At 40.9% G+C, this 15,102-nt stretch overlaps 1 protein-coding gene across 6 annotated transcripts in view; it reads right to left on the reverse strand.

Annotated features, from left to right (window-relative positions):
* LOC111251449 (aminopeptidase NAALADL1-like) overlaps positions 1 to 15,102 on the reverse strand; it is a 52,184-nt gene that overhangs the window by 19,843 nt on the left and 17,239 nt on the right. For all 6 annotated transcript variants that reach the window (XM_086990045.1, XM_086990047.1, XM_086990046.1 and 3 more), the window contains one exon: positions 8,570 to 9,598. In XM_086990045.1, the coding sequence (XP_086846171.1) occupies positions 8,570 to 8,767 (198 nt within the window). In that variant the 5' untranslated portion in view covers positions 8,768 to 9,598. The remainder of the gene's footprint in view (positions 1 to 8,569; positions 9,599 to 15,102) is intronic.

The following is a 15,102-nucleotide window of genomic DNA, read 5'->3' on the forward strand; positions in this document are numbered from 1 at the left end:
CCGGCTAGGCAAGTACTTAGCGCCATCGAACAAAGCGTATTGACGAGACGACCACGTTATCGAGAAGGAAGTAACGACGTGATAAAGGTAGCCAAACGTGTGCTATGGGCAAAGTCACCGTTTAGGACTATTTCTTTTGTTTCGCCCATGCCTTTCATAGCGACTCAATAACAGAACGAATCGCATTGCCTCATCTGCACCTTGAGGTCTCACGGAAATTGTCGTGGGTCTTCCATCTTTAGACCATTTTGATTTAGCTTCTGACAATCTTTCAATTTCCTTAGAGTTTTCAATTTTCTTAGACTTTACTATTTCATTATAAAAAGTCTCACTGAAGGCCGGTTAAAACGTTAATCTAAAAGCGAAATTACTGTTAAGTGTTTTGCCTGTATTGAGCTTCTTACAACATTGCGAAGAAAGATATAGTCAGACTAAATATCTCTTCGAAAATTTTGCTTACATGTGTTTTGCGAGTGTCCCGTCGCCATGTTCAGTGGACACAGTCTAACAGCAGTTTATGTGCCAGTCGTTGTTATCTGGTAGTTCTGCAATAGACTCTCACCCACGTTTCCACAAGTATCTGACCTCTAGACCGAATCAATATATGTCAAGGGCAATACCTTTCGATAACTTGAAAGCTACAAATGCCCTTGTGGCTCCATTGCAAATACCTATTCCTAAATTACTTTCACTCTGGTCTTAATTTTCGTAATCATTTTGCGTGGAATCGAGAGCCCCGCACCCAGCGATCTGTGCGGCCGGGTCGTGCTCTTCCTTTGACCTCACATCAACTTAATCCGTATTTACGTTGGCGCGTATGAGGGTACCCTCCCCCTCTATTTGGTAATTATCAGCCATTTGCTGCTTCCGACGAGCGAATGTATGGGATGCGGGGCCTCCACCGGGACGCTTCCGTATAGACTAATACGATATGACGCTGACGGTATGGGCAGATGGGCAGATATATAAGCACATACGCGTCATTGTAAATCTCGAAAAACAGTAGCTTTTCCTTCTGTGCTCGACCTCTGTTCTCCAAGCAAGTCAATAGATTAAACAATACACTGGGACGTAAATGCTGAAACTTTTGATTTCGCCGCGTCTAAAATTGTCTCCCGCTCAATTCAGTTGGTCCTTTGGGTTTTCCATGATAACGTCAATAAAAACGCCCAGTCAGGGGCCTAAGTCTAGTGAAGAAACGCTGAATAGGAAACGATATATCGAAATGGGCTCTAACAGACACAGCAAGCCCACAATCGCTTTTACGCGAAGAGGTTTCTTTTTCGCACCGAATCAATGACACCGAGATTCAGCACGTCTGTGCTGACTCTGCTGAATCAGTTTTTCCTTTGGCTTGGCAGCCGACTGATAGGAGGCAGGAGTATGGAGGATACGAAACCGTGCAATAAAGCTACGAAGATCTGCCTTGGTTGACGACAATGACGAGAAACACGCGACAATATTAGATCGGCTTTTTATTTAAAGGTGTTAATAAAGAGCCCCGGAATAGAAGCGACGATTGCCTACACATTTAGTCATTTGCAGTAACGTCAACTGTACTTTCGTTAGTGTTTTACTAAAGTTATCTCGGCATAACTGGTATTGGTAATGTTTAAAATGATTCCTCTTTTTACTGCCTCAGCCGGCTAATTGTCGATTGATTTACGGATGTTGACAAAATGAAAGATTCGATCGTCATAATATAGATCTAATAGAACAGCTTTCCTCCAACGCCTTTGTGCGCCCGAATTATGTTTACTACACGATGTAACAAGGAATTTAATTCTATGCTATGGCAGATCGTCGACATTCACTGAACTATCTGGGTGGGAACGAAAAAGCACTCAGGCAAACAAATGCTAAGTAACTGCGGCTGGAATCTACCATAGAAGCAGTAGTCAAATACGTAAGACAAAGTAACAATAAATAAATTATTACGGTAATCCATTTATTTTTCATTGTCCAGTCATTCTCAGCTAGCCGCCGTAACGATCTATTTGGCATCGGAATAGGCTAACTTAATACAGATTAACAGTACTTTTCTGTCGTCTTTGGAACTAGATAAGTTGTTATCGTTCAACGTCAATGATTAGAGTCGTCCCATCAGAGTGCACGCGGCCCGTAGTACTTACTACTCGTCATCTAAATGGATTTCGTGTTTTTCGTGAAAGACATGCACTGTTTGATTCACGCCTTTTGATTAAGAAGATTTCACCTACTTGCAACCCTTAACTATACATAACGCATACGTCGTAATGTAGCACCTGAACTTACATGACTACGTACGGTTAACCTTTAAAGCACACCACGAGAACCGCATCCAGATGAAGATTGAACAACTTATGGAAGTCATTTCACACCCGCACATACAAATTGAGGTTCAACCAGGCCGCATTCGTCTCACAGCGCTACTGCATAGTGTGCTGATCGATATTCGATCAAGCCAAAAGGGGCTCAAGGTAAATCGGCCTAGTGGAGACGGATCAGGACGTACAAAGGACAATTGTCACTGTGAATACGGCAGAACGGATACAAATATCACGGTAAATTTGGGCTTTCAGCTCCTCCCTCCCAAAAAAAAAGAAACAAAGTGATCTGTGCGTCGGCAAATACAACCTTTGGCCGTTCTTATCCCGTTTATTATTCGGTTTGAGCCCAAGAGATTTTCTCTACTATCCGGCTGGTGAACTATGAAACTCTATATTTCAAACCATCGATTCGCGGATCGAAATTGTTTTCTCGAGATTTAATATACACTGTCAGTCAAGCGTGACATACAACTTTCAATTTTGATTGAATCAATGAAACGGTTCTAAATTTTGCAGCATGATCTGACCAGCATCTTTTACCCGCTACGATAGTGTAAGAAAGCGTTCTTAAATGGAACAAAGAAGAACATTTGAACCCTAGGTTAAGGTTGTTTGTTGTTGGTGGAACTTAGAATATGCTACGCTTACGTCACTTTTTGTGTTAAACCTATACCTACAAAAAATAAGATAATAAGGAATTAATTACTGGGGTGCATTTCATTGAAGTCTAAATTATTAGTCAAATTTAAATTGACATTAACTCGGGTAAGGCTTAGTACAAAAAGGGTATTTCTTACCATTTCCTGATGAGAATTGTGTATCAACGCGGACAACGAGTGCCTGATAGTCTTCCATAGGAAATCGCATTGCTGTGTTAAGCCTACATAATCTTCGACACTTTAGAAATGCCGTTAGCGATTTTAAGGTCGCGGGCTAAGCCTAGCTGAAGACTTTTTTATTTACCTTGCCGGATTTGTAATTGTGCTGGTAAAAAGTGACTCGTAAAACGTTATTCCACACCTTCGTATGTGACTTTTCTCTAGAGAAAGAGACAGCTGAGTATTTTGTTCTGTTACAGTTGTTAACCATTACCATTGATATAGATTTGTTTTACATCTATGACGCATGAGCTAGCATCATTCTTGCCGATATTCTTGCGTCGTAGGTCTGTATGGATAATAATGTTTTTATATGAGGAGCAAATACTGTTGGAAGCACGCGGTACACAAGCCATAATTGGGGTATTTCAATCGAATTATATATTAAAATATTACTACGTTTTAATATGACTAGAGGAGGAGTCGAAAAAATAGATGCCTCACTTAACAGGACTACAAGAATAGTTAGGATTCACTTACATATTTAGATTAGAGCATAGTCAACCAAAGTACGCAGAATCGTACGATACATCGATAATACTACTATATACTGTATGTGTTTCAACAAGCGTTGAATGAGGCAGTTCAGCGCGGTTTGCTCTTGAGGACGACCAGGGATCTAGGGATACTCCTGTGATGTATCCTAGCTTGCATAATCTTGGTGTTCAAAACCTGACGAATCGACGAAGGTTGTTTGCAGTGAGCGGAGGTCACCCCCTAAAGGCTTGGAGCCCCGTGCCACTATTGGTGAAAGCAGAAGTCCATGCAACAGACATGTGTACGCAAAGTCTGCGAAGGATCATATCGAGTGCGCGTTCGTTCGTCGATTGCGACACTGCGGAGCCTCCCCGTTAAGTAGAAAGTCAGCGCTAGCTTTTCGTTTTTTGTTATTATTTTTAGTAAAATGTATCAGTCCTGAGCAAAAAAAAGACCAGCCTTGATGATGACGACGACAAAGCGGCCGAGATTTAGCTCAACAGCTAAATTTTTTGAGAATGTTTACTGTTTAAATGCACATCGCTCATTATCAATAGCGCATAGATAAATACGCTAAAATACATAACTAATAGAAATATATGCAATTGCTGAATTACCATATCTCTCTGGAAGCGGGAGAGGTTTTCCAGTGGCTGTTGCTGTTCATTTAACTGCTAGGGAGCCAGTCAACCACTTTGATACAAATATCGTGCTTTTTTTAGGGCAAAAATAAACACTTAAAAGCCCATACACAATTTGTATGGCGTAGTATTAATAGTAATGAGCCTGAAGCTCTAAACAAATCGGGATCAAACAGAATCAGTTCGTTACTTAACTCGCTACCAAAATCTAAAGATATTCAATTGTTTTCTCCTTTTTTTTTTATTTGTTGCCGTTTATCATAGGTACGTCGGGCGATTTAATTAGCTGTCCGTTTCTAAAGCTATTGAGGGTAGCATACAGATGCCAGCGAGGAATGCCCAACAGTGCCTTCCCTATTTAATCGACAATAGTCCAGCTCAATAAATTCTACTACGGAAAAGACACCTGCTTATAATTCACACAAAAGCCATAGACGCACACAGACATAAAAAGCGGCAGAATATATCTCTGTTCTGTCTGTTTAACTGGCTCCAAATATGTACCCCATTGCTCCCCTTTCCTGCGGTGGACCCCACTTCCCAGATCCTGTACTTACGCCTCCTTCGCTCACTTATCGATACGATTTTTCTTCCTCTTCTGCCTCCAGCTCCCAAACTTACATACGCTTTTTCAATGCTATCGACGCAGAGCTTCTTCTTTTCACTAAAACTGCTTAGCTTATACAAATCAGTCTCATAAACAGCTTCTTCTTTCCTAGGCTAACAGGCAACACATTGCTTCTCGTAAAAACCCCGACAGATAGACAATGGAGCACTGAAGAACCACACACAGGCACACAAAGTAGTAGTAGTAGAAGACGTGGTACTGGCTAGAACCTGGTCGCCTGTTATGGAGACTTTTAAAGAGGTGAGAAGGATTAAGGGGCTTGTGGGCTTTGTCGGTTTTTATGGGGTCTTCTCGATGCGAAGGCGAGGCCGGTGGACACTAACAGAAAACGGACCGAGTAAAATCGGGCTGAAAGTGACCACAGCTCAAGTTTCAACGTTCCACCCCAACAGATTTCGTCTGTGCTTTGCCCTTAACTAAATCAGCTAGGAACAGATCGTTTTAAACTGCTTGCCAAGTCGCTGTTGTCAACAACCCCTACCAAAGGCCTGCTTAACGAGTGCGTGACTTTTGAAGCACATACCACAGGCTCCACGATGTATGTTATCAAAAAATTTGCCTCTCAGCTTACCCTCTACATCTTAGATTCTATCCTGTCCCATATAGCCACCGTAAGTACGCACAGACATAAAAATCAAGAGCCACAGACTTAGCGGGAGCATCTGTCCCAGGGATGGGTAGGACGTAATACGGCTAAGAACGAAACGTAACAAAAATGGTGATGGCCCAAAAGCGTGGTCGACGGACGAAGAAGCAAAAAGCAAATTGGAATTAGAAGAGTTACGTCAAAGAGAAACTAACAATTCACGACGGCCCAGTGCACTCGCTAACACATTTGAGAGGCAAACGGAGTGCAGAAGAAAAATGGCCGAAGTCCACGCTGCTACTTTTTTACGAAAGGTCAGACTCGTAGTCGAAATTCTGTCGTGTTTTGAGTAACTATATCTTAAAAGCATGAATCGTTTAAGCCCGGAATGGTGGAGGCTTATGAAGCATACAAGGGGTATGAGGGGTGCATTTTTCAGGGGATGAGTCTTGGTTAATGCATTATACTATTATAATGAAATCGCATATGCATTAGGGATATTATATAATTCATAGAACAAACCCGAATTCAGTGCTGTTGACCTATTACACGTACTAGTAAACTTTACGTATATTCGTTTCCTTATATATTTTGCTGTTTATATAGAATATTGCTCACGCAACAACGGCCACATTGGAAACAGTAGTATGGGAAGTTTATGGTACTCAGTACCGCCTGCAGAAGTTAATTTCGGCCTATTTCCTGTGACTCTTCACCCAGTCGTCGAGGTTCCCTCGGTGACATATAGTGCAGACCCGGGCGCATCTACACAGTGAAGAATATCGTCTATGCCTCATTGGTGAGGCATGTGAGGAGAAGGTACTACCCCTGCTGAAAAGGCTATTCAGAAAAGCAAAAAAAAGTTACCTTAAAATCAAATGATGGTAAGATTCAGAAGGAAGTAATTTATTTTTCGAGGAACTTTTTAAATTGAAACGCTTTTGTTCGGTTATTTGTCGATGAGCGTAGTTGTATTTTTAATCGGAAGAATCGAGCATTGCGGGTTTAATTGGGAGTATGTCAAGACAGTAGTTTTATACAGGCAGGCGACATTAGAAGTTGTCGAAGGACTGTTTTGTTTTATGATTCTAATTAATTTTAATTTATTGAATAAGCTTCACTAAACCCAGAAATATCTTTTACGTGTATATTATTGATTGTATCATATTATAGTGAAGCATGATATATTTTTATTCAACCTTTCCAATATATGTTTCAGCTAATAGCCTAAATTCAAAAATTGCTCCGTCAAGGGCTAATCAATTAAGCCCTCATTAAAGCTTCAATCTTTAATATCGATGTATTACATGGTAATATTCGACTAAGTCCCGTTTAGCATCACCTCATCTGCAGCGTTATCTAGATTGATCGATCCATTAATATACCGAATTTGCTCGTCATAAAAAATCAGTTTTCAAAACTTCTACCCGTTACTTTACTCTTATGTGTCGATAACAATACGCATGCAGGGTCGCAGCTTTGATCCTTAGAAACTTCTGATTACCTCAACTGCACGTAAGTTCGACTCAAGTTGAACCTGTTTCTTACTAGGCACTCTCTGGATGTATATGTAGCTGGCTGTATTATACTGACCCAAGCAAACTAACAGGAGTCGATTGCAAGAACTGCAATCTGGGACTAGCGCTCATCCTGTACTGCATGGTCTTACGTAATGCACTAAAGGTGAAGCGTCGAGTGTTCCGCCTTTTGATGCTTTGTTTATGTGAGGAGCACTGAAAAAGGCTAAACGTTCGCAACGAGCTTCAGCTCAAAAAGCTTTCAGCAGTCCTTCAAACAGCTTAAGAGAACTAATCGATTCTTCATAAAACATTTTGTCCCTTGAACAAACAGCAATGAAGTGCTATCGCTCACACAGGACTGGTCTATGGCCGATGGTGCTCGATGCCCGGTTACTTTTTGACCATTGCGAAAAACAGGCCAGGTTTATATTTAAACTAACCTAGTTATATATAGAATAGCCTCGGTTACGAGCTTATAGATCTATTTGATCTAATTATTTACGTGTTTGCTAAATTTCTTGGAAATAATTCTCAAAAATCCCAATGTCTTTATGTGAACATACTCTAAAAATATCCAACAAAAACAAAAAAACACTTGCAAGCAACCTTGTCTTTTACGGGTAACTCTGCAATGTAATAGTAGTGGGGTAAGGTGACGAACGTCATATTCCATAAGCTAGTGAAGTAAGCGTTTAATCTGCATCGCTACTAACTGATCACCGATGACCGCTGAACCCATATCTCACCTTTCATTGATGGTCTGCCATTTACCAAAGCAATGGTGGCCAGTGAGCCGTTAACCATGTTTCCCTCAACCGCACCGTTGACCCTTCCACTAATCAATCGAGAACGAAGATTGACTTTTGGCTTGTACCTTCACAGTTCACACGTGCATGGGTGCTATAGCAAGCGGGGTCGATGTTCTTCAGACGATTGCGTCTGCTTTCTACATGCATACGGTTATAACAATTTGATGCCTAATACCGTTATTAGTAAGGAAATGTTTATAATTGTTTGTATCCTGCTTTCATAATGCATTGTAGCGAGCACTTGCTTAAAACAGTTCGAAATCAGATTCACGTTTCAAGCGCTGTATGGGCAGGTATAAACCTGCCCATACAGCGCTGCAAAATACTTTGGGAATTGTCATCGCAGGTCTGAGACTCATGGTTTAGTTAATAAGAAGTCGATTTAATAAAGTTGTGTTTTTTTTCATAGAAGTTTCCCTCAAAGACCTTTCTTGTTGGCTTGAACGTCTGCATAATATAGCATATTGGATGAGTAAACCCTCGCTAAAAAAGCTGGGAGTCGCTGGAACTAAACGATATTTATTACACGACAATATGATTAAATAAAAAAATAATATTGTAGTATTTCATTCAATTTTTTTTACGAGGAGCAGACCATCCAATAGCTTTCCCACGTTGGTCCTACAGTTGTGACTATATGGCATCCTAAATTGAACTGATACATATATTTCTATTACTGTGTGAGTCTAGTAAAAAACAATAGAAAGATCGGAAATCTTACTTTGACCATCATGCCTCGATAACTGGCGGGCCAGTAATCGCGGCTTGTAAAAGTTCTGCGTCTTCTGGGCCGAACAACGTGCGTCAATGTGGTCGGCGATGGTGATAGTTGTAAATCGACATTGTCCTGGTCGCTTGTGTGCCATTTTGTATAGCAGGTAGCGTGTTTCGCATCCCACTCCATCGAACCCATACCCATACAGGCAGCACTACGACCCCTAGGGTTTCCGATGAGGGTGAACTCGAGTGATTCGTTCACCTGCCACGATGTCTCAGACTCGTCTTGAAGCTTTCGCGACACGTTGTGGTTCGTTTCAATGGCGGCACCAAGACTAACGGTAGTTGTAACAGCAGCAACTTTGTTACAGGCACCTGGTGCAGCTTGCCCTCTACCGATGGTTCGCAAAGTAGTCCTTCGCTTTAGGTGGAGGCAAGAACCAATGTCACAAAGGGGGTTACGCCTGTCCCCTTGACGTGCGCGCGGTGGACTCGAGCTGTTGCTGTTGAAAATCGAGCTAGTGGGTTCAAAGCCAGACCAAAGGCTATGTCAGCAACGGTTCTTTTAGGTTCTGCTGCAGTGGGAGCGGTACTTATACAGTTTGTGTACGATGCTAGTAAAATCCTTTGTGAGCGTAAATCTCTGTATTTCCTCCTACGACGATAGTGGTGGGTAGACGAGGGTTGTTATTCGTTAAATGTAACAATCATTTCTATGGTGGACTACTCCGAAAGAGGCAGTTCCATTAGTTTGTTCTGACGCTGCAGACGACTTGCTTGTCTGTTGTGCGCAAGCACATCTAGACGCTGCACACAAGAGGGCGTTCAGGTGGAATGAAAGAGACGCCGCGACTGAATATTTCCCTTAGAACGCAGACTACAATTATTGGCTAGCTATGATTCCTCCTCGTTGATGGTTTTACCATCGCAGAGCTTTTCGCTGGTCGACGATTGATGATAGCGATATTTTACAATATAGCTGACTCTTTGCGATGCTTCATTGAATGACTATTCGTTCTGAATTTCGAACCACCTGAAATACAGAAAGGGTACAGAAGAATGCTTCAATTGTGGGATGAGAAATGTTTGGGTGGAAAAAGACGACACCAGAGAAAAACAAGTCTGTATAAAATCTGAGGTCATTATATATATATATATATATCAGATTAATTACACTATAATACATAGCACCTTTGGTTATGCGGGTTAAATACTACAGGGTACATAAAAATCAAAGGTCGATGTTAAATTTGTACATAAATTAAAAATATGAAAAAGCATTCTACTTGACCACACAGTAACCGTCGCTCCTGTGCAATAAGTGTTTGCCTTTATTTACAAATTGTCGTACTATTATTACACATTTGAGCTACTAGTTCAACTTCGAGGCACTTAAACGCTTGCGCTTATCATCTGTCCCTTTTTTTTTCAATATAAACCTACATATTACATATGGTTAGTTCGCTTAAACGGGGGTTATTATAGTAGTCTTCACTAAGGCCAAATTCAACTTTATATAGAAGTATCAATCTTATAGACGAACATGTTTGCCGCCTATTGATGATGACGTTTGGGAAACAAATTATACAAACGTACAAACGGTCCCCATCGATGCAAAAAGAATCATGAAAGCACGTGAAACACTAAGGAGCAATTACGGAAATCCACGAAAAACGCTCCGACAGAAGAGGGTATCAGAAAAGGATCGTTCCGCATTTGTCTGCCAAGTTGTCTTTATAGCACCTGTCTCATTGATGTGATACTTCGGAGTACAATGTTTTTTCCTACTACCGAACTTTTAAAAAGAGCACTTAATGCGTATGATTATGACGGTGCTCGTATACGGCCATGAGAGCCCCGTTATAGATACGCGCAGATGACGTGGCAGTATGGAAACTAGATTTAAGGTTTGCCTTCAGAATCACGATTTACACTAGTAGTAAATGTAACATATGATGAATCCAGTCTCAGTCAATCTTAATGGCAATGCTAAACGTGAAATTGTATATGTAAATATTATTGTTTGATCTACTATAAGCGGATAGATAAACCAATTAAAAATTTCATGACCGCTTCTTACGATGATAACTAAAAGCTACGTTTTCATTTAGTCGGACGCTTTCATTTAGTCGGCACCCTATTCGAATTATTCTTTGTCACCTTATATCACTGATGTGGTAGACTTTTTGGTGACTGTAGAACGGGAAATTTTTCAGTAGCTAGAGACCAGGGGCGATATTTTTGTGAGAGAAGCAACAGCTTAAAACATGTCTCTGTACTATAACGTATAGCCATGTCGATCGAGCGATTTGCTTACTTCATCTAGCAAAAACAACGCGTCAGCTCGACATCATGGTAGCGGCCTGAGATGACAGGCACATTTGGATGTCGGACGAAAATCAGGCCACCAGATACAATCTAGATAGAAGGGAAACCAGATACATCTAGTCAAATAATTCAGCAAATGTATACCTGCCACGCTAGGACAAATTATGTTACTAGTGTTGGGATGAGCTTGCAACTGGAAGGCAACGGCGTGAATCAGGCAGTTTAACTCTGATCCATATTCAACCTACGTTTTCGTTATGTAGAAAATTTCTTACTTCTTTGCAAGTCTTTTTCTAAAGAGTTACAGTGACTATTGTAGCAATGAACGAACCATTTACATGACCAGCTTAAAGAAAACACCAAACATCGCTTACCTGTTGTATACCCCCATTCGTAAGACCAAAATGCTTGAATGGGTTTTTTTAAGCTTAGATTATGATGAATATAGGTACTGCTTGTCAATCCCTCAGTCAAGCACAGCAAAACATACCAGAAAAACAGCTTTCCAACGTGGTATAATCGACAATGGCCGTTACATTTTCGGGCTCTCCAAACGGAACTCTTTCAAAGGCATTCAAGTATGAATTGATGACCTATACCATTGATCTGCTCGGTGAAATGTACGTACTAATAGTGTACAAATCAAAATTAATCCCATCCAAAAACGAATATAAAAGTTAAACCTACTTTAACTTTACCAGTAGCCACTACGCTAAGCTCATCAATGTACTTAAATGCTCCAATGGCACATAAAACGTATATCATACGTGCATCTTGCAGGGGAGAGCAGCCAGCGTTAGCTCGTTCGTGCATTATAATGTAAACACTAGTGTATATTTTTCTTTGAATACTTGCGTGGTGCCGTCAGCAACGATCCCTAAAGTAACATAAATGTAAGCTATATAGCCTTTCGATCGTAAGTCTAAGTCCTGACCCATAATTCGATGCCTATTCTGGAATGAATTTTAATGCAATTGTAAGGAGGTTCATAGGTTAGGCCGTTAAAAATAAATTCAATTTTTGAACGATGAGCTTTTAGCAGGCGATCGTAAATGCTCCAAACTTCTAGAAACTTTTAGGCAAACCGGGTGATCTTCTCCCGGAATCAAAAATGAACAGATTTTCTATCTTGAAAATTAATGCTTCGTCAGAATTAATTTGAAGAAATTGCTAAATATATTAGGCAACGAGACCTTAAGCTAAAGCACGGTACGTAGTCAGTGCAAGCGTTTCAAAAGAAGAAACTACAGTGTTGAAAATTACCGATGCTAGAACCCGAAGGATAAGAATGCATTACTGAAGTCGATGAAGCTTTTCACAAATTATTCCACATGCAATTCGCAGATCTTTACCCAACAAAGAGCTTGCCTAGAGCGCACAATGATCATGGACAAGGCATCGTTCAACCTTTACCGCTAGTCGAAGAACGACCGAGCGACAAAGTGGGTTACCCCAGAAAGAAATCAAGGTTCGTGGTATTGTCAAGAAAATTCGGACGTGAGATGATGGCAGTAGTTGCAGTGGACATCAGGGGGCATTTGCTGCTAAGGGACGCTCGCCTAAAATGAAATAAGGAATGCAACCAGCTATCTCGAGGTCTTTAAGAAATTCATAGGCCACTGACGCGAATGCAGTCTAGTTACTAGTTAACAATGCCAGACCTAATAGCTTTCTGGTTTGAACAAAGGAATATCTGACGTTGGCTTACCCCGCCTATTCTCCCAGCCTCTATCCCTGCGATTGCGGGACTTTCCATTCTGAGAAGAGCAACTGGTTGACAAACATATCTCATTACCGACTTCCTTCAACGAGTCATAAAAATAAAAGTAATATCTAAACATATGGCTGTTTAGAAACAACTGCTAAGCGGTAAAACAAGTGCGTAGCAAATAGAACAGAGTACCTCTAATAGGTACAACAATTTTTATTCTAGCCTAACCAGCTTAAAGGTTATTAAATTTTATAGGTCGGCAGTGTGTTTTGTGACAGGCTAATACTTTACCCGTTTTTGACCCTAGGCTACGCAAAAGATTTTTTTCATTTTTAATTTGTTGAGTTTCCCTATCGTTCGTGATTATTAGCCGGCTGGCTTCGGGTGATTTAATTAGGAACCTCATGGGGCGAACGAATTTTGTATCTCGAACCAATAAGTGTTCCGCGTGAAACAAAAGCGATTTTTCGACCCTTAGTTTATGTCGTTTCTATTGAGAGAATCTCATAAAGTGGGAAAAGCGCGAAAACGACAGGTCACTGGACAATGGCTGGTATACTTTCTAACTGCGCTGGGTAGACAAAGATATCAAGAGAAAAAAATCCTACTGATAAGATAATTCAATTATGCTTTTCCGCGACACCGTCGGATTAAGCATGGCAAACGTCATTGAAATAACTTTGTTTCTTTTTCGCCCAAAACCACCGTTTTGTCAACAGAGAGTTTAGCTGCCGTTAGCTACGAATAGTTTGTCACGTTGGCGTGTACATTTAGGTGTCTATCTCTTCATGAAGAAACACCGAAGACCGCTTTTGCATCGACAATTACCTAATATTTCTATGGAAAATCGCACACATTTCACCTGGGCGCAGAACCGAAAAGAAACCTGTCCGAATGACCAGCGTTACGAAGCGTTTGAGTCGCAGTGACTTAAATTGGTAATCGCTCAATTGATCATCAGGATGAATATATTAGTGTACGGTTGCGACGTTGCAGCACTGATTAGCCAATTTGGCTTTTAATATCAAAAGCCCTACGGTTACGGAAACCTTTCCCTTTTTTGGGGATTGAGGGCAAATGCGTGATGCGGACCAGAGACCAAATGCCTATGTATTAAGCAGTAAGTCGTACGTATATGTGGAAAAATGAAAAATTAAAACGTACGCCTTAAAACAAATAAAAACCAATGCCAATTCTATGCTGGGTTTACGATGGTGTTCGGAGAGAAGCAGCTGTCTTCTAGGGGATAGATGTGAATTCTTAAAACGATCGTATTATTATTAGACAACGGCATCGAAACACGACACAATAAACAATTATAGACTTTGGCTTTTAATTTAAAACAATCGGTATACAGTAATAATCGTTCCTAACTTAATTTTCTTGCACGTAAAAAGATTTTCACATATCTATCAGTTATATCCATAGCCAATGCAAAATAACCTGTAACATGTCATTTTGCATTCGTTCAACTGTACTTCAACAATAAGGCACCCCTCCCCGTTTCTGTATAACAGTCTGAATTTTAAAAATGAACTTTGACCGAATTCGCGGATCCTCTACCTACACGATAACATTGATAAAAACGCTTTAAGGATCGAGATATTTCCAAATTATCATTCGGTAATATGCAAGTTTATATAGACGACTAACTATAACTGTCGTTTATAGTGTTTGAACGAATCACTGTAATAAATATGCAACAAAGGGAGATGGTCTTCCGAATGCGTTTACCAGGGTCGAAACTTGAACGTTTTAGTAACGTTTTCGACTATTTTGGTAAAAAAAAAAAAGAACTTTTGAATATTCCACTTTGTTGAACGTCATTAAATGACATGGAAGGGCAGGTCGTTTTACTAGCGGTCTTCCGTCCGCCTGCAACAGCAGGTGTGCGCACGCCATGCGAAAAATGAACTTGGTGTATACACCATCGCCTGCATGTACATGTACGTTGTTGGCAAAACGATGCAGGCTCATTAGTTCTCTCCGCATAATCTGCATGCGACGACGGGTGACGGTTTGAGATCGTCGTTCATCATCCAAGACAGGCCGAATTCATTGCATACGAAGGATTTTACAAAGGTACGGTGACCGAAGTATCGTATTCGACACGACGATGACTGGCGGCAATTGGCCGATCCAGTCGCGATAGGTAGAGAGAAGTATGGACACTAAGAGGCCCAGCTGCTTATCTCGTTCACCCCGCATTGTCTCATACAATAGAAACGGATTTGGTCTCCAGATCAATCATGTTGGTTTCTCAGCCATTTTCCACGCTACTCTATAATACACGCCCGCCGTAGTGTTTCAGCAGTTCCACATTGTTTCTCCGTGCACTTTTGCCTGTTCGAGCGCAGAACTACCACAGTTGGTAAAAAGATTGATATTCCTCGAAAACGGATGGTAGCCGAGCGTTAGTACCGGGAGCAGCAGCAGCAGCAGTAGTAATAATATCAAGCCCAGAGGCCCGCGACTGGTTTAAGCTACCACCGTAAACA

Source organism: Varroa destructor, unplaced genomic scaffold, assembly GCF_002443255.2.
Source record: "Varroa destructor unplaced genomic scaffold, Vdes_3.0 BEIS01000005.1, whole genome shotgun sequence".
NCBI lineage: Eukaryota > Metazoa > Arthropoda > Arachnida > Mesostigmata > Varroidae > Varroa > Varroa destructor.